This window comes from Stenella coeruleoalba, assembly GCF_951394435.1.
Source record: "Stenella coeruleoalba genome assembly, chromosome: 9".
NCBI lineage: Eukaryota > Metazoa > Chordata > Mammalia > Artiodactyla > Delphinidae > Stenella > Stenella coeruleoalba.
The window spans coordinates 57,321,076-57,342,023 of record NC_137155.1 but is presented as its reverse complement, the minus strand read 5'-3'; the positions used below and the strand labels follow the sequence as shown (position 1 = coordinate 57,342,023).

At 42.0% G+C, this 20,948-nt stretch overlaps 1 protein-coding gene and 1 pseudogene across 4 annotated transcripts in view; both read left to right on the top strand.

Moving 5' to 3' along the window:
* Nucleotides 1–20,948, top strand: part of JAZF1 (JAZF zinc finger 1) — a 520,205-nt gene that overhangs the window by 465,443 nt on the left and 33,814 nt on the right. For all 3 annotated transcript variants that reach the window (XM_079932140.1, XM_079932139.1, XM_079932141.1), the window contains one exon: nucleotides 4,946–5,142. In XM_079932140.1, coding sequence (XP_079788266.1) covers nucleotides 4,950–5,142 — 193 coding nt within the window. In that variant the 5' untranslated portion in view covers nucleotides 4,946–4,949. The remainder of the gene's footprint in view (nucleotides 1–4,945; nucleotides 5,143–20,948) is intronic.
* Nucleotides 11,074–12,983, top strand: LOC307191857 (heterogeneous nuclear ribonucleoprotein A1-like; annotated as a pseudogene). Its single transcript has one exon. The product of its transcript is annotated as a heterogeneous nuclear ribonucleoprotein A1-like (transcript).

Below are 20,948 nucleotides of genomic sequence, written 5' to 3'. Positions count from 1 at the left end.
CAGTAGGTCCTTGTTGTTTATCCATTTTAAATATAACAGTGTGTACATGTGGATCCCAAACTCCCTAACTATCCCTTCCCCCCTGGTAACCATAAGTTCATTCTCTAAGTCTGTGAGTCTGTTTCTGTTTTGTAAATAAGTTCATTTGTATCATTTCTTTTTAGATTCCGCATATAAGGGATATCATACGATTGTTATCTATTTTAAATATAGCAGGGTGTACATGTCAATCCCAAACTCCCAATCACATAATTTAATTTTTAATAATGGGTATGTTTAACAACTGGCCTAAATCCCTAAAAATTTAATGATCAGCTCTCACAAGCCAGCATAAGCCCGCACCGGCACACGAGTACTCAGAAGAGTTGCCATTGCAAAGCAGAAAGAATTCAGGGACGTGGGCACAGCGAGCCTTCCCTGCATCACAGCCCAGTGAGGCTACAAATCCAGGGCCCCCAGGAGCCAAGGGACCCCACAGAGCAGAACTGGCAGACCCTGGGAGGATGAAGGCCCCTGCTCTTCCAGTTGCCCCACTTCCAACGTGTAAACCCCTGAGGGGTTTCCTCTGCATTTCCTCAGGCCCTAAGCTTCAGCTCCTTAACCCCTTTCAACTTAACCATGACTCTCCAGCTAACACAAGAAAGCTCAGGGTTCTTTGCTGTGCCAGTGGCAGCCTGGCAGAGCAGGAACGTTCGACAGGGTCCCAAGGCTGACTTCTCAGATGCCAGCTCCGCCACCAGCCAGCAAAGTGACCTTGAACAGCCCCCTTCACCTCATTTCCCAGTTACTGTGAAAAATGAGGGGGTTGGATGAGGTGACCTGTCTCATCCAGGTTCCTCGCTGCTCTAAAACCCCATGTGGGCTGCGATGACTGAGGGCTTCAGAGAAGATCACGAGTCATGTCAAAATCCACTGAGAAAAACTCATCAGACCACAGAGTGGTGTGGCTTCCCAAGCCTGAGCTCTCTCTCATCTGGGAATACAGGGGAAACATTTCTAATCCTGATGAAGGAAAGATCTGGGCTCTGGTCCTTCAAGGACGTGTCGAAGTGCAGCTGCCCTTGAAGGTGGAAAATGCTCAGAGCCAACTTAAGTCCAGTTCTTGGCTGCAGTCACAGCCTTTGTTTTTTCTGCCTCATCAGGTTCTTTATAAACTTGTCTCCCCAGGTGATTCTTTGCCATTGGGAATCCACCCATCTTTTGACAGACAACTGTATTGATGGAACATTGCTTGAAAACTTTAAGGTTTAAACAAGTCTCCAAAAAATAGGTGAAGTCATGGGTGATAAGTGAAAGAGGAACAGTGCAACACTGCCAAGGGAGAAACTGGTGAATGTTATCCAGCGCTCCAAAGGCGTTCTTATGCCCATGCGTGTGTGTGTGTTGTCACCAGGAATAAATTCTGCAGCTGTGGATCTTGGTATGGCAAGCTCGCCTTGATTTATGGGTATAGCTGCAAGTTCATAACCACCAATCCAAGGGAGAAGGAGGGAGAGTGGAGAGAGAGAAGGGTTGGCAGAAGTGTTTTATGAGTTTCATGTTTAATGCTTTTAACATGGTGCCTCGTTCTCGCTTCTAGAAAACACTTAGCAGACACAAGCCAAAAATAGATGGCTGTCCATAGCCAACCAAATCCATGAGGGGGTGAAGGTGAGGGATATGTGTGTGCACATTGTCGTGGTTGTTTATAGTTGTTTGTATCTCCGAGCTGTAGGAGAGTATTTATTTTACAGTAAAAACTGTGAGCTGTGATACTTTTATACTTTTTAACCAGAGTAAGAGAAGACACTGCAAAGCCTGCAAAGCTTGCTAGCTCACTCTCTCTCTCTGGCAGGAGTTTCTTTCTGACACTCTCTATGCACTCTCTGGGCTGATTCCTGGTCAGCTATTCCACATCCTATCCTACTGTACATGAGGCATGAACCAGGTGCTTTCAGAGCCATAGACATGCAGTGCATCCTCAAGAATCTTGGAGTAAGGTAGATGGAATATACAGATAAGACCACATTTATGAAGCTTTCTATAATAATAACAGCCACTTCCTACATGACAGGCACTGCTGCCTCGTTTAATCTTCACAACAGTCCTCTGAAGTCAGCACTATTATTGCCTTGTCCACCAGCAGGTGACCTTCCTCCACCATGAATATTCAGACTCACAAGATGACCAGAGGCCGCCATGGGCGCTGGGTCTTTTCAGAGAGATAAAAGGCAGAGCCACAGCCTGCCAGCAGGGCCGCATCACACCTTCTGTGAAGTCCTTACTGGTACACATGGCAGTCTATCCAGATGCAGATGGAAGATGCCCCTCGGGCAAAGCTGGGAGCTGCCCTGGAATCAAAGCTCTTATAACGCTCCCTGGACACGCTCCCCAGTTCTCTGCAAGGGGCATGTTCAGGGGCAAGATCACGGCGCTCAGGAAGCCCAGAGCTCTGGCTTCCTAACAGGTGTGGACAGATGGTTTCTAGCTCCTCCCACTCCAGATGTCATTTACCAGTTGGGGGGGTCAGTCTTAATATAAGCAGTGTTGCCCTGTAGCATGTTTGACTTACCGTCTTGGCAGGTTACCAGAGTTAACCAAAGATCAAAGTCTCTTATAGAAAGGGAAAAGAGGTATGGTAACCCTTTATCTACAATTATTAGTCCCATTTTTCAGAGAATAAAGCTGAGGCTTAGAGAGGTTCATCAACTTGCCTCGAGTCACATAGTAAGTCACACAGCCAGCATTTGAACCCTGGCCTGCCTGACTCCAAGTCCCATGCTTTGAACTAAGATGCAAGATGTAAATTTTTCCTTCTATTCCATAGCATATCTGTGTTGATTTTCCTATTTAAAAAACTAACTTAGGGCTTCCCTGGTGGTGCAGTGGTTAAGAATCCGCCTGCCAATGCAGGGGACATGGGTTCGAGCCCTCGTCCGGGAAGATCCCACATGCCATGGAGCAACTAAGCCCGTGCGCCACAACTGCTGAGCCTGCGAGCCACAACTACTGAAACCCATGCTCCGCAACAAGAGAAGCTACCGCAGTGACAAGCCCACGCACCACAACGAAGAGTAGCCCCCGCTCACTGCAACTAGAGAAAGCCCGCACGCAGCAACGAAGACCCAACACAGCCAAAAATAAATAAATAAATTAAATAAATTGAGGAAAGAAAACCTAACTTGAATGACCTACACTGAAAACACTTGGTCTTCCTGGAAGAAGCAATATGTTTAGCCTGTGGTTTCACCCACTCCCTGGTGCACTGCATACCCCAGTTGAAGAAGCTCAGCAGTATGGCAGTTAGCAGTTGTACTTAGAATAATAAACGAAAGCACCCGTTCCTGCTTTTCTCTATAGTCCAGATTTTGAGTAGAGATTTATGAGGAGGGAAAAAAGAAGTTTTAAGAGCAACAGAACCAACTTTACATCTGAAAATAAATGAGTACGTGGCTGCCGGGTGCAAACAATTCTGTTTTACATTGTCATTCCTTTCTTCTTTTTAAATCATCACCATCTTGTAGCACAAAACCGAAGAGCTCAAGGCAAAACTTGTAGCTTTATTACAGTTTGGTTCAACATATAAAATCCAGTTTATGCATATAGATTATATTGCAAAAGCCCTTTAAGAAATGTGCCAGCCATGTTCCAAGTGTAAAAGTAGACATTTTAAGACACTGTAACTCTATTGTAACATTTTTTCATTGGGTGTTTGAGCAACTCAAAGCTTTTACCAGGCATGAGAGCTATCTGCTGACTTACAAAATGCCGCAGTGTAATGAAGACAAATATAAAGGAATTTTGTAGGCAGAATGTGAAATGGGTTGGGTAAAATACCATGTTTAAGCGCAATGGAATTAGTTTACGATGAATTGTATTAAAATAGTCAAAGCACAGTTGGTGAGAGGGTGGGGTACGGAGGGGAGTTGAGAGGTATGGTTATGGTCTGGTTCTTCGCTTAGGCAGTGGGCACAAGTGTATGTTTTTTTCACCTAAACATTTTCATATACTCTATTCACTAGGCTTTTCATAGCAGTTTTCAAAAATGCAGTTGACATTTGCTCTTTAGGTAGGGGATACCATTTCATAGATTGTTTTGAGTCTCTTAGTACATGAATTTATGAAATACTAGTTTAAACAGTGAGAAAAGAACAAAGTTTGAATATAACTAGCATAGGAGAAGTGTTGAAAGAATAACTTTGAAGTTTCCGAAGTGAAACTACCAAGAAAAGTCACCTTTCCCTTTATGAGTAATAAGATCACAACATGAACAGATCTTTCTCCGTGATCTTCCTCCTGGTACAGTGCTCGTACCCTCTTATTGAATCTGCTTGGGCAGGTTTGTTCAGTCATTTGATAAATGTTTGCTAAGATGGGCCTGGCAGCGTGCTAGCAAAGATGATAGGGACTCGGGTCCTTCCTTTTCAGCTAATGGCTGGGGAGACAAGACCTTCAGTCAGCCTAGGAAATGTTAAAAACCCAAATAATATGAGAATCCAGAGTACAAAAAAGAATCAAAGTTTTCATGAAGCCGTAGATGTTCAGTGGCACAAACAATAAATACTACCAACCTACAGATGAAGGAAGTCCTCTGGAGCTGGGGGTGGTTGGGGAACTTCGAGAGCAGGTGTACTTTCTGAGGGTCGAGAGGACCTTCCCAGAGAGGCAGTCTTGTAACTGAAGGCAATGTAGTGAGTACGGAGTCTATGTGTGTCCATTTCCTGCACAGAGGGTTTGCCCAGGGAAGAAAGGATCCTGACTTTGAGGAACTTTAAAACAAGGAGCTAGAAGATAATTTCATCATGTAGGAAAAGGGCAACTGTTGTGAGTTTTTGAAGTTGGGACCTGTGAATAAGCCCCTTTCCCAGGGTGGAGCGCCTGTCAAACTTGAGTTCACTGTCATAATCCTCCGGCTCTGTATATGGTCCTGGTTACTCATACATGGTCCCTTCCACTGTTGCTGCAGGTTCATGACAGACGCTGCCCGCCGAGAGCAGGAGTCCCTAAAGAAGAAGATTCAGCCGAAGCTCTCGCTGACCTTGTCCAGCTCCGTGTCTCGAGGGAATGTTTCCACGCCGCCTCGCCACAGCAGCGGAAGCCTTACTCCCCCCGTGACCCCGCCCATCACCCCCTCCTCTTCATTCCGCAGCAGCACTCCAACCGGTGAGTGGCTTGGCCCGTGGGGAGTGTGTGTGTGTGTGTGTGTGTGTGCGCGCGTGTGTGCGCGCGCGCGGTGTGCTGGGGGCCGGGGACAGATCATGATTCAGAGCCACCTCTTCTTTGACCCTTTACTGGTCCCTATAGCGTTTGCTGATTCATTCATCTATTTATTATGGAAGAAATATTTATAAATTATCCTTTATAATATGCATGTGATGATGGTTTTACAGATATGTTTTCAAGCCTTTACTGTTTGTTATGTATGAAGTGATGCAGTGTCTTGGATTTGCTTCGGTCAAGTTGAGAAGTAGATCAAACAAGATCGATTGTATGTTGTTTATTGCCATGTGCTGATTATTGTTGAAGCTGGGTGACGTATACATAGGGGTTTGTCATACCATTCTCCCTATTTTTGCTTATGTAAGAAATTTTCCATGAGAGGGTGATTAATTTGAAAAAATTAGAGTGCCTCCCATGTGCCCGGCCTGAGCTATAGTAGTGAGCCCAAGGAGACCCCTCCCTATTCTTCCCGATGGACTGAGGCCTAGTGGAAGATGTTGGCATTTTAGGGGGCCAATGAGAACACTCCTTCTTGCCTTCCCCTCCCAAATGGAAGCAATTTGAAAAATAAAACAAGACTCGGAGGTGAAGATTAAAATTGACTTTATTACTGCATAAGGCTAAACTGCAGAATAGAGCTAGCTAGCATCTGTAACAACTGTCTTCCCTAAGTTGAACTTATTCCCAAACATTCCTTCGAAGCTTGCCTGCCTGGGAGCAGACCAGAGTGCGCCCAGGCCCTGAGCTGAACATGCTCAGAACCTTCTCCCAAGTAAGAGATCCGTTAAGTCAGCAGTGATAGAAGATGGTAGAAAGAGGCTGGAAAGGTCCCCTCCTCTTCTTTTTTGCATCTGAGCACAGGGAATATATTTCCCCTCACTCCCATAGGGGTATAGACAGGCATTCATCCAATAAATACACCAATAAATATAACATTGTAACCATAAACTCGCTATATGGAAGAACTCAGTGATAGGAGAGCATACAGAGAAGGGCTTGACAGGGTCAGGAAAGACTTCCCTGAAAGGTAAGTAGGGAAAGAGGGAAAGAAGGCGCATCCAGCCAAGCAGACAGCATTTTTCAAAGGCTCCATGATGGGGAGCCTGGCAGGTCCCAGGTACTGAAGGTCGGCCAGGTGGTGGGGTGTTTGTTAGATGAGGCCAAGGAGGTCTGCAGGGACCAGGGCACTTAGGGTGTCATCCTAAGAGCAAAAAGAAGCCACTTAGAATCACACCATCACTTCAGTAGCATTGCCCCTTGACCATGGGTGAAAATGTTTATTTTTCTCTTACAGTTTATGTATTTCTTTTATCCATCTCCCATCAAGGGAGGTGACCGCAGTCATATTTCTCAGTGTTTTAGAATATAACTTTCACAAAATAGTAATTGGGAAAAGGGATTCCCTAATAAGTTTGGGGAAATGTTGGGTTAGACAAAAGTAAACTGGTTTCTTCAATACAGGGCTTTAATATATACATTGTTATTCTCCAAGAGGAGGGTTTAGAAAGCTTTCCAAATTTAGTCGCTTTGATTAGAGGACCTCTTTTTCTAGGGGCATCTCTGGGGGCTCATGGTTGGCAGATACCCTGTGTTCCATCAGGACTGGACATTTTGAAGACAGGATAGGTGCGCAAGGCAGACAGACTGAGTTCCTACCGAACTTCGCCCGTTACAAATCACTGATGATACCAATTACTTAGGTTTCTGTGCGAGCGTTAAACGTGATAGATATGCATGCCTTAAACACTCAGTAAATGTTCGTCTCTGTGGTCCAGAGTCTTCAACCAGTTGCTTCAGGAACAGAATCGGAGGTCATTCTATAGAGGATGAATTGGTTTCATTTGTGTTGGGCATTTGTCCCTTTCTTTAGATAGACCACCATGTTCCTCTTACATTTTATTTCGTGAAGATTTACTTTCCAGCATCTCTGTGTAACATTTACTGTGTAGATCTAAGGAATGCCATGATAGTGTAGTGTAATTCTTCAATTCTCTTTTCTGAGTATTTCTATGAATATTTATTCATATATAATGTGAATTATGGGGGCAGTTTTATACCTGGCTGTGTTTTATACCTGACTTAATATGGATTGACTCATAGTGAGCACCAGATAACCATGACCTCCCCAATTAATAATGGGAGCTTTAGAACCCCATGAAAATAAAGACATTTTAAAAGTGAGAGTTTATTATTTTTCATGTAAGAATGTTTGGAAGAAATGGAATCATTTCCTTTCCTTCAGACGTAAAGAAATCTTTCTGACACCTTGTCTATTTTAGCAATTTCCCACTGAGAGAATTAATATATGTTGTGGTAAAGATGTATCATTTTCAGTCTGTCAGCATCATTGGTAAGTTATTTGCTGCTTGAATAACATTCCATGTAAACATCAAAAATTAGCAGGGGAAATGGTTTCTTAAACCCTACCCTGTACCATTTTGACTGTATACATTTTTCAATGTTTGAAATGTTATTTTACCTGTAGTTAGAGAGAGCGGCTTATTTTGCCTGACTAATGTGGTTTCAGTCACTTTCATTGCCAGGTTATAAGTAGTTTTCCATGTTTCTGCCTTCTAAATTCACTCTTCCAAGTTTCATATTCAAGATGCGTTCCTGGTGCAGAAGTAATAGTCATCTTGCAGAAAATTTCATTTATAAAGTATTCTTTAAAATATACTGTCTTAGTATGGTACTGGCACAAAAACAGATATATAGATCAATGGAACAGGATAGAAAGCCCAGAGATAAACCCACGCACATATGGTCACCTTATCTTTGACAAAGGGGGCAAGAATATACAGTGGAGAAAAGACAGCCTCTTCAGTAAGTGGTGCTGGGAAAACTGGACAGCTACATGTAAAAGAATGAAATTAGAACACTCCCTAACACCATACACAGAAATAAACTCAGAATGGTTTAAAGACCTAAATGTAAGGCCAGACACTATCAAACTCTTAGAGGAAAACATAGGCAGAACACTCCACTATGACGTAAATCACAGCAAGATCCTTTTTGACCCACCTCCTAGAGTAATGGAAATAAAAACAAAAATAAACAAATGGGACCTAATGAAACTTAAAAGCTTTTGCACAGCAAAGGAAACCATAAACAAGACATAAAGACTACCCTCAGAATGGGAGAAAATATTTGCAAATGAAGCAACTGACAAAGGATTAATCTCCAAAATATACAAGCAGCTCATGCAGCTCAATATCAAACAAACAAACAGTTCAAAAATGGGCAGAAGACCTAAATAGACATTTCTCCAAAGAAGATATACAGATTGCCAACAAACACGTGAAAGGATGCTCAACGTCACTAATCATTAGAGAAATGCAAATCAAAACCACAATGAAGTATTACCTCACACCGGTCAGAATGGCCATGATCAAAAAATTTAGAAACAATAAATGCTGGAGAGGGTGTGGAGAAAAGGGAACCCTCCTGCACTGTTGGTAGGAATATAAATTGATACAGCCACTATGGAGAACATTATGGGAGGTTCCATAAAAAACTAAAGATAGAACTACCATATGACCCAGCAATCTTACTACTGGGCATATACCCTGAGAAAACCATAATTCAAAAAGATACATGTACCACAGTGTTCATTGCAACACTATTTACAATAGCCGGGACACGGAAGCAACCTAAATGTCCATCAACAGGTGAACGGATAAAGAAGGTGTGGCACATATATACAATGGAATATTACTCAGCCATAGAAAGGAACGAAATTGAGTTATTTGTAATGAGGTGGATGGACCTAGAGTCTGTCATACAGACTGAAGTAAGTCAGAAAGAGAAAAACAAATACTCTATGCTAATGCACATACATGGAATCTTAAAAAACGGTACTGATGAACCTAGTGGCAGGGCAGGAATAAAGACGCAGACGTAGAGAACAGACTTGAGGACACAGGGCAGGAAGGGGAAGCTGGGATGAGGTGAGAGAGTAGCATTGACATATATGCACTACCAAATGTAAAATAGATGACTAGTGGGAAGCTGCTGCATAGCACAGGGAGATCAGCTTGATGCTTTGTGACGATCTAGAGGAGTGGGATAGGGAGGGTGGGAGGGAGACTCAAGAGGGAGGGGATATGGAGATATATGTATACATATAGCTGATTCACTTTGTTGTACAGCAGAAACTAACACAACACTGTAAAGCAATTATACTCCAGTAGGGACTTCCTGGTGGCGCAGTGGTTAAAAATCTGCCTGCCAGTTCAGGGGACACAGGATTGATCCCTGGTCTGGGAAGATCCCACATGCCGCAGAGCAACTAGGCCCATGCACCACAACTACTGAGTTCACGCACCACAACTACTGAGCTCACGCACCACAACTACTGAAGCCCGTGTGCCTAGAGCCTGTGCTCTGCAACAAGAGAAGCCACTGCAATGAGGAGTCCGTGCACCACAACGAAGAGTAGTCCCCACTCGCCACAACTAGAGAAAGCCCACGTGCAGCAACAGAAGACCCAACGCAGCCAAAAAATAAATTAAAAAATTTTTTTTAAATTATATTCTAATAAAGATATATAAAAAAATATATATACTCTCTTGACTAGACAGAATTAGATCTCAGTTTCATCCTAGAGTTTCAAGTATTTTTTAAGGATTCTGGAACTAAGATTTATTTTGCAATTTCTAAACCCTAGGGGAATCTTCTTTTCTTATTTTTTTCATTTCCTATCCTCATTTTTTTGTGTTCTTTTTTAATGTACTTTTAAAAAGTATTCACTTAAGGAAAGCTTAGAATGGTTTAAATTGTGGGTCAAGAATCTTTTCTACGAAGGACCAGATAGTAAATACTTCAGGCTCTGCAGGCGATGGGGCCTCTGTTTCAGCTGCTCACCTCTGCTGCTGTAGCAGGAAAGCAGCTATAGAACTATGCAAACAAGTGGACATGGTGTGTTCCATAACACTAAAAGTTTTTGTGGAACCTTATTTATAGATTTGGTCCACAGGCCATAGTTTGCCAACCCTGGTTTAAATCACAGAGATAAAGAATTAAAGATAGGGCACTTCCCTTGCCGTCCAGTGATTAAGACTTTGCCTTCCAACGTAGGGGGTGCGGGTTTGATCCCTGGTCAGGGAGCTAAGATCCCATATGCCTTGGGGCAAAAAAGCAAAACGTAGAAGCAATATTGTAACAAATTCAATAAAGACTTTAAAAATGGTCCACATCAAAAAAATCTTTAAAAAAAAGAATTAAAGATAAATGTGATCACTATGTATAAAATAGTCAACAAGGCCCTAACTGTATAGCACAGGGAACTATACTCAATGTTTTGTAATAGCCTATAAGGGAAAAGAATCTGAAAAAAAATCTATCTATCTATCTATCTATCTATCTATATGAATGAATCTGTTTGCTATACACCCGAAACTATCACAACATTGTAAATCAACTGTACCTCAATTAAAAAATATATATATAAATAAAGATAAACGTGATTAAATTCCCTGAAAATAAAGTATTAAAACAATGCATACCATTCTCCTTTAAAAGTAATAATAATCTAGAGTATAACTACTGAGAAGGAAAGGCAACTTAGATTTTTTACTATATATGCCTATGTATGATTATTTAATCCTAACACCAACCCCACTGAGACAGCATTATTAATTCCCATGTACAGATTGAAGAAATAGAGGCTTAATAAGGTTAATTTGCACAAAGTCCCGTGTCTGTCACTTCCAAAAATGAGGTCTTTCCAGTGTACTCATACTTTATTTCCACATTAATCATTATTATATTAACACCTTTTCAAAAACTTCATTAGAGATACGTTCAGTAGATTACTCCTTTCTGCCCGTGCACGCACGGTAAGCACTGCTGACGTCTCCCCCCTCCACTGCCGTCATGTCTAAGTCAGAGTCTCCCAAAGAGCCCGAACAGCTGCAGAAGCTCTTCATCGGAGGTTTGAGCTTTGAGACAACCGATGCGAGTCTGAGGAGCCACTTGGAGCAGCGGGGAGCGCTCACAGATTGTGCGGTAACGAGGGAGCCAAACAGCAGGCGCTCCAGAGGCTTCGAGTTTGTCACGTATGCCACTGTGGAGGAGGTGGGTGCGGCCACGAATGCAAGGCCACACGAGGTGGATGGAAGAGTGGTGGAACCAAAGAGGGCCGTCTCAAGAGAAGATTCTCAAAGACCTGGTGCCCGCTTAACTGTGAAAAAGATTTTTGTTGGTGGCATTAAAGAAGACACCGAAGAACATCGCCGAAGAGATTATTTTGAACAGTATGAGAAAAATTGAAGTGACCGAAATCATGACTGACCGAGGCAGTGGCAAAAAGAGAGGCTTTGCTTTCGTAACCTTTGATGACCGTGACTCCGTAGACAAGATTGTCATTCAGAAACGCCACACTGTGAATGGCCACAACTGTGAAGTAAGGAAAGCCCTGTCTAAGCGAGAGATGGCTGGTGCTTCATCCAGCCACAGGGGTCGAAGAGGTTCTGGAAACTTTGATGGTGGTCGTGGCGGTGGTTTTGGTGGGAATGGCAGCTTTGGTCTTGGAGGAAACATCAGTGGTCCAGCTGGCTTTGGTGGCAGCCGTGGTGGCGGTGGCTATGGTGGCAGCGGGATGGCTGTAATGGATTCGGTAATGATGGAATCAGTTTTGGAGGTGGTGGAAGCTACAATGATTTTGGCAATTACAACAATCAATCTGCAAATTTTGGACCTGTGAAAGGAGGAAACTTTGGAGGCAGGAGTTCTGGCCCCTGTGGTGGTGGAGGCCAATACTTTGCCAAACCCGAAACCAAGGTGGCTGTGGCGGTTCCAGCAGCAGCAGGAACTACGGCAGTGGCAGGAGGCTTTAATTACTGCCAGGAAACAAAGCTTAGCAGGAGAGGGGAGCCAGGGAAGTGACGGGGAAGCTACAGGCTACAACAGATTTGTGAACTCCGCCAAGCACAGTGGTGGCAGGGCCTAGATGCTACAAAGAAGACATGTTTTAGACGATACTCATGTGTATGGGCAAAAAACTCGAGGACTGTATTTGTGACTAATTGTATAACAGGTTCTTTTCGTTTCTGTTCTGTGGAAAGTGTAAAGCATTCCAACAAAGGGTTTTTTTTTTTTTTTTCCAACAAAGGGTTTAAATGTAGGTTTTGTTTGTTTGTTTTTTGGCACCCATGCTGTTGGTTGCTAAATGTAATAGTCTGATCATGACGCTGAATAAATTGTGTCTTTAAAAAAAAAACCAAAAAAACCTCATTAGACCTTCAGCCATTTAGCTGCCCCAGTTACTACTTCTAAACCTAAAATACAAAAATACATTAAGATAGGAACTGTGGTTCACCTTCATTCACAGTAACCCTCACTTTTACCCCCACTCCATCGTTCAAATAGCAGGTCAGAACTGAAGAACTTACCAGTTTAGTTTAGTCAGGGTTTTCTTTAAGGGTGAGTTGGAGCTGACTCCAGGGAGCCAGCTATTAAATATTCAGGCTTGCAAACCAGCTGTTAAAAGCTCATCCTGAAATTGTCCATGGGCTCCACGGATCCAGTTGGTGGGTTGGGCATTGGGGGTTTTTAAAACCTCTCTCTAGGTAATTCCAACCTACAGCCAGAGTTGGGAAACCACTGCTTTTAAATGGGACCCCTCTTGTCATAGCTGTGTGTTTTCTTGCCTGGGTTAACCTGTATTCCACTTTGCTTGGAGAAAAGTTACTGTAATCCACTTGCTTAGCTTCCAGACATGAGTCCAATGGGACTGAACAAATGCTTGCTTATGTCTTAGTGGCGCAGCCGTGGAAAGAGTTGGCTGGATTTCTGGTTATAATAGCACTGCACAGTCTCTCCTGGAAAATATTTGCATATATTGTTTGGCCCACTTGGGAGAAATTCAAGTATTAAACCAGAGAAAGGTACCAAAGGAAATTAAACCAATTTTTTTTGTTTTCTTGTTTAGGGGGCCTATAACGACCATGAAGTCACAGATTATATCTATAAATGTGTAATTTAAGTTTCTGCATGGTGTTGTTTCATTTCATATTCCTGTGTCTCCTGCTATCTGGCCTGAGAGTAGACCTCTAACATTCCTTTATAGCTTTGGCAATAGGTTGCTCAGATTATAACATTTTGCAGTTCTCCGGAGTTACTAATAAACAGCAAATCATTTTAAAAAGTAAAGTATTAATTTTACCCTCAGGATGGAAATGACTGGTAGAACTGACAGAATTTAGTTTGACATTTAGAAGCTTTGTCTGAGTGGAGTTGAGGTGAACTCCCCCCCAATCCCTTTATTTTTAGAAAATGAAATACACCTAAACAGCCTTACTAAAGGCAGAAAATCTGAGAGGAAAAGATAACTAAGGTGAGGTCGAAACTAACATAATTCCCCCCACCCACCTAAAAGAAGAGAATGAAACAGAAGGAAAAAGCTCAGAGAGATAAATCCCATCCTGTTTAATGGCGGAAAAAAAGAAAATTGAAATATTTCAGCCTGACTGAATTTTGTGACCTACTTTTAAAGTCCTGAGGCCAGGCTTTGGTATTTCTAACAGATTCTGCCCTAAAGAGTTAAGTATGTGGACAATGCCTAAAAAACATTCTCTACACTCTTCCCATTGAGAAAATGGCCTTGATTTATATTTCCCTTTTCACATAAACGTGCTGTCTTAAGCTGGAGAATGACTTCATGGTGCAGTACTCTCTGGCTTGCGTATGTATGTGCAGGGTCACTAACACACCCTTTCCTGGCCTATGACTTGTTTGCTTGTTTGTTTATATAGTGCTTTGTTCTAATCACTGGCCTTTCATCTTCTTCATTGATTGACTTGTAAAATTTTTATCCTGCTTCCTGAGTGTTATGGTCCAGTCTTGTAGCTAATTTGCTTCCTTCCCCACTGCATTATGCGGATGCTTATTTTTAATGTCTTACTACTCAAAGCGTTGGTTAGAGTAAGGATGGCAACGACGAGATAGTACTTCAATTATTTTTCCTCAACTACATCACTCGTAAGAGACCTTCCCAAACAAAACATTTTCTTGACTTGAAGAAAGCAATCAAATCGATGCCGATCTGTAACAGTAGTAGATTATATCTTTATAGTGCACAAATACATTCACATCACCATTTATTAACACCACTTTAAAGACAAAAGAAATCGAGGCTCATCTAAGTGAAAACTGGCCTGAGTTCAGCAGTCCCTAAGTGAGTGGCCCTGTTTTCCACAGCACCAGGATGGGGTATCTTCTCATTTCACATAATTTATAGAGCATCTATTTTGTTATAGTCACCGTTCCAGGCATTGGGAGTACAAAAAAGCAGAAGGCATAGCCCTTATGGATTAGAACTTACATCTCTTAGTAGAAGCAGGTTATACACGTGTAGAGCAGACACTTAATGAACATGACATACACACAGGTGGACTAAATGACTAGCATGGATGATTAGCTAGACAAGATAGAGGTACACATAGGGTCATTCTTTCCATACTGTTGTAGTGCAGTTACAATCTATATATTCACATCCACAAAATGTCTTAGAAATTGTAAGGCAATGTGAATTCCAGAGCAGTTGGAATAAGGTGAAATCAGTGGGAAAGTGATCGGGGGCACACAATTTTAGAGCAGGATCCTTATGGTATGTCAGCTTAGGGAATTCGTAAGCAGACCCAGATATGTTGACAAAAGGGATTCTGTAAACCTGGAGTTTTCTGGGCCATCTTCTAAAACCCTGGGAACATAGAGGTAAAGTGGTGAGAGCTTTTGGCATCAGAGGGATCTGGATTCAAATCTTGCTTCTGCAGCTTGAGAGGTAGATGGGCCTTAAACCTTTGTAAGCTCGGCCTCCTCGTGTATACATTGGAGACAATGCCTACCTCCCCATGAGGATTAATGTGATAAAGACAGGGACGGAAACAACTGCTTGTGTTAACACTGTCTCTACTTGAACCTCCAATTTAGAAAGGACATTAGCTCTGAAAGCCCTATTCTGCATCCGAGGCACCCGGTGTGTTCAGGAACCCCCGGATCAGCGGTGGAAATGGCCGACATGTCAGGCTGTCAGGGCTTCTTGAAGTAGCTATACAGCACGTTCAAAACAAAGAAAACATTTCGTGCTCTTAACTGTATCCTGCCCTTTTAGACAGTATTTCACCAGCCCTGGCCAGGACCACTTGTGCATGTTTATTTTTTGTCTGTACTAACCTGAGAGAAGATTGATTCCAGGAATGTGCATTACTGGTGGCATTTGCTAGTGATGTGCTTTTGGACATGGGCATATTTTCCAGGGGAAGGAGTGTCATATCTGAGAACAAAAATGACACTATTTGTCAGGAGCATTTAAGATAACCATTTTATGACCAGAGCTGGTAGAAGTAAAAGCGTTAGCAGGTTTACACATTTTTATAGTTTGTCTTGTTGTTTTAGTAAAGGTAGCAATAATAACCGTTTTAATTGTGGAACTTCAGAGCATGAAGAAAATGGAATATTGGCTGTTTCTAGCAGATACACGCACTTATCAACGAGCTCTCTCCCCTCCCTTGTTGAAGGATGCGCCCACATAGGCCCAACCGCCATCACTATCTGGGGGAGGCACCGTCTCTGTCAGATGCCCCACTGAACATCTCGCTGATAAGATATGTCAAGATCTTAGAGCCATGTAAAGGGCATCTCAAGGTCTTCGCGACCAGTGAGTTTTGAGTACAGTGTCCGGGAAACTCCTTGCCCTCTTTCCTGTGAAGGGCAGAAAACATCCTCAAAGCTGCTCTGAGAGGAGAGGGCATCAGATGTCACTGTTCCTCCACCCGGCCAAGGAGGGAGAGCCCTACAGAGGTCATATAGGTTCTCCAGGGCATCAGGCTTCAAAACCAAAGTGATGTTGGCCGAGCAGTGCCACTCTCGGTATTTACCCAAAAGGAATGGAAGCATACGTCCACAAAAGACAGGTGCAAGGATATACAGGGCGGCTTTATTTGCAATAGCCCAGACTGTTAACTAGGCCATCTCCAGGTACACGTATAACCAAATTGTGATCTGTCCATACAATGGAATACTATTTATAGTGATTTAAAAAAAAGAAGAAGAACAAAGTACAGTTACACCAAAAAAAAAAAAAAAAAGAAACCACCATGGATGAGTCTCAAAAACATTATACTGGGGACCTCCCTGGTGGCACAGTGGTTAAGAATCCACCTGCCAATGCAGGGGACACAGGTTCAATCCCTGGTCCGGGAAGATCCCACATGTCGTGGAGCAACTAGGCCCGTGTGCCACAATTTCTGAGACTGCATTCTAGAGCCCACGAGTCACAACTGCTGAAGTCCGCATGCCTAGAGCCCGTGCTCCGCAACAAGAGAAGCCACTGCAATGAGAAGCTCGTACACCGCAGCGAGGAGTGGCCTCCGCTCGCTGCATCTAGAGAAAGCCCGCGCGCAGCAACAAAGACCCAACGCAGCCAAAAATAAATAAATTTATTTAAAAACAAAAAACATTACACTGAGTGAAAGGAACCAGACACCAAAGAGTACGTATGAAATTCAAGTAGCGGTAGCTGATCCGTAATGATGGAAATCTGAATAGCAGTGGACTCGGGGAATGTGGGGAAGGGTCGCACCCAAGAGAAGTATCTGGACTGATGGAGATATAGTCCATATCTTGACTGAAATGTTGGTTACACGAAGGTGGACATTTATCAAACTAACTGAATTAGACACTTAAGATCTGTGCATTGGATTTACCTCAGTTAAAAAAAAAAAAAAAAAAAGTTGTTGGCCCAGGCAGAAATGAGGAACCGGAGCCCACAACTTCCACTCACTCCTTGAAAGAGCAAAGAGCATTTCCTCTGCTGTAAACAAGCCATTTAAGAACAAAGGAAGTAAATACACGCAGTAGTTTAAGAAGAAAATCTCTGGAATTTCCTCTCTGTTGAAGAAAGACAGCAGAATCCTTTATTCTCAGCTTTGGAACTCTGCAGAAACGATAGCATGGTCAAATAAAACAATTGCTACACTTATTAAATGAAGAACTAGTTGCCAGACACTGGGTCTCAAGACACAGAATCAGTGTTTCCGATAGAAAATTATAGCATCTGGGTCTTCCAGTGTCCAAAATATTTTGCTTTCCATGAGACAGTGAGAATTTTACAGGAGAGAAAATTAAAGCTGCTCAGTTTCAGCCTGCATCAGGCACATCCTCTGAAACTCTAAATAAGCCCCGTTTCTATAATGGGCAGCCACCTAATAACAGCTTATCTTCAGATTTAACATTTGCAGTAACAAAAAGGCATCAACAGTTTATCTTCTAATGAAAATATCTTCGAGTCCTACCATTTTGGCAATACCATGCTTAATCATTTACATTTAGTTATAAACATGAATTTCATCTCTTCTCTTAACTGTGTTATTGTTTAATCAAACTCAATAAAAATATGTCCACTGTTAATTCCCACAAGAAATCTTGACAGTCTTTATGTCATGTTTCACCTGGTGCTAGAAACATAGTTCATGGCATGGTTTTGGCCCCCCCCCCCCCATCCTTGTTGCTTTTTCTTTGTCCCAGCAGGGGTCTCTGCACTGGCCAAAAAATATCACGAAATATCACAAGATAGTTATTTTAAAGGGCACACTCCCTACCCCCCAAAAGAATGAAGTCACTTTAAGCTAGGGTCCAGAGCTCATTCGTATGCCAGCTCCCATCAGTACACACTTTCACTAATTTTCCTCTGGAAGCAAGTACCAGAACCGAAATATGAGTGCTAAAGAGAGCCACCCATTGTAAGCATGGAAAACGGTGCGGATTCCACTGAAAACACAAACAAGCAGACGCTCAGCGCTGCCCTGCACCTCTACTGCGAAGGTGATGGGGATTTAACACCTGATGAATTCGTAGCCCAGCCAAATGTGTGTGTTTCCAAGGAACCCCTTTCATTTTCCTTCCCGTCTAAAACTCAGCATATTAAAATCAGAGAAGCCCTTTCATCTTCGTGGGTATCATAGCAGCAAACTTATTTTAATGTCTTTTCCATGTGGGTCTACTTTTAACAATAAAAGGATCCCCAGGCGCACACAGCTGCACCGCATTACAGACAGAATCTGCAGAAAAATGGGAATGGCTTTGAGCTAATTTGTTCTTGCCAAAAAGACAATCCAGGTACAGAATCTCCCCGCTTCTGTCCCCAGGCTTGGTTCATACTCCTTGGAAGGGCACTAGAAGGGAAGTGGTATCTGACAAGAAGGGAGAAACGGGCTGCTGGAACCTTTCTGGTACCTGGAAAGGAAAGGATGCTGGCCACGCACTCAAGCCCCTTGCCACCAAACTTACATAGTTCCTCCTCGGGAAACGGGATGCTGGTGATAATTTACATTCATCAAAACAGCAACAAGTTGGCTTGATCTTATCAGATCAGAGATGTGTTTCATACTCCACTGGACTGAATTTTTCTTTAATCTAGCCAATTCAGGCTCTCTTTGGTATGGAAACACACATAGAAAGTCACCCCTGAGAATCTAAAGTTGGTTGGGAGACCAGTATATAGGAATTTGAAATCTAATCATGCCATGATGTGCTGTGCTTTCTACCTAGATACCCGATTATTACTTTTTTTTTTTCTAAAGGCAAAAAAGGTAGCCAAGGTGTTCCAGATGCTTACACGTCCAAGAACAAGTCACTCTCAGGGAACCCGCTTTTCCTCTTGTCAAAATAATTTTGAATAAAATAGCTAGACGGCACCCGTCATTGCCTACCAGCTAAGACATCTCTTTGCAGCCTGGGTCTGGGAGGATTTTTAGTTTTCAAATAGATATATTTTTCAAAATTACCATAATTTTCAAGTAACAAGAAAAAATACATGTAAAGCAGATTTCTTTTATAGCAAATAATGAAAATGGTACTTTCCACGTGAGCTATCGCGAGCTCTCTCTATGGTATATAACTGCATCCTAGTCAACATCCTCGTCACAACTTTGACTTGAAACAGTTGCATAGGGAATTCCCTGGCGTCCAGTGGTTAGAACTCTGTGCTTTCACTGAAGAGGGCCTGGGTTTGATACCTGGTCAGGGAACTAAGATCCCGCAAGCCACAGGGCACGGCCAAAAATATTTTTTAAATAAAATTTAGAAATGTAAAAAAAAGAAAGAAAACAGTTGTATAGAATCTTAAGCTCAGGGGTGGAAAGAACCTTGACATGATTTTCTATTGGCTGTCCTCTTCCAGTTCCTGTCTGCCAGGCAGAAATGTACGGTGTGTTGGGAGATTTTTATTGACATATATACACTAATATGTATAAAACAGATAACTAATAACCTACTGTATAAAAAATAAATAAAATAAGTTCAAAAATTGAAAAGAAAAGAAAAGAAAAATGTACGGTGTTACCCAGGCTGAACTCCAAGGCCCTAACAATTAGCAGGACCAATGCCAGGCATTCAATGTAGGATGATGTTTTTGAAACACGATCATGATCCTGTATCTTGAACAGGCCCCCAAGTGACACCCTTAAATGACCACTTTCTAATATAAGAACTTTGCATAAAGTTCTAGGCCATTATTGTGTTGACAGTCTCCCTAAAATTCAACCTGGTGAAGTTCATTTTGGCAGAGTATGTTGTTGCTACCAACAGTATTTCCCTGCCATTAAAAGGAAACAGTCTTTGAAAAAAATGTTTAATTAGAGCCACTTGGTTTCAGTAATATATGTGTATATAATTTAGAATATGCTATGTTGTACCTAAAGGGAAATTATTTTCGTAAGACTAACGAAACTTGACAAATGATGAACTTTTAAAAGCATATAATTAAAATGTTACAGCTCCGTTGAGAGTGAGGTGCCAGAGGGCGCCCGCCTGGAGATGCTTGTGACGGGCTAGGTGGGTTCCTACCGCCACCTGTGGACAATACACCTCAGCCTGGAGGGTTTTTTTCCCTGGGAGACGAATAAGACCTTTTTGGAAACTAAAACCATAAAATTAAAGTTATGAAGTAACTATAAGTATAAAAATTGGAATTAAAAATAATTTTTAATCAGAGTTTCTGGAATAACTATAATAAACATGCATTACAGAAACATACTGTTGGTAACTAATACATGGTACTTGGCAAGTAAATAACAAATGGAAAGTTTAGTAGACTCCAGTTAACCCATTTGTAAATAATCTGTAGGGCTGTGTTTCCTAAATGAATAAGTAATAAATATTCCAAAGAAGATTTTTTTTCTCTCTCTCTCTTTTTTTTTGGCTCATAATAAAGATCTATTTTCTGGCATCATCAAAAGAGGAAGGTTTGCCAAGACCAGAAAGCTTGTCCTTTGCCATGTAGGAGCCCTTTAGCTAAAGCTATAAATGTGGCATACTGAATGAACATTGTCATTTTAGTTCTGTCCAGCAAGAACGGCAAACTGGAAAATGAATTATGCTATATTGGAAAGTAGGTTCATTTTCATGGTAGCTGTGCCTCTTTAAAAATAGCATCTCACAGCCTCCTAGAATTTCTGTTCACTTTGTCTGTATTTTCTATTATAGAATAGTATATTTTGGAAAGATGACAGGGCTGAAAACTGAATGAATATTTTCTCGGAACATTTTGCCTCTTTTGTCATCTTCCAGAAGACGGCAATCTGTTGGTCCTTCAGAGTGATATCAGGCTCTTGTCTAGAAAGTGCTCTGAGTGGCCTGAATTTATTAACCTAGTAAACCATATTGTTACTTAGGTGCCTGGTTAATAGTTGTTGTTGACTCTTCTCATTGACAGAGCAAGATACTAAACAGAATCAGTTCTGAATGCCGCT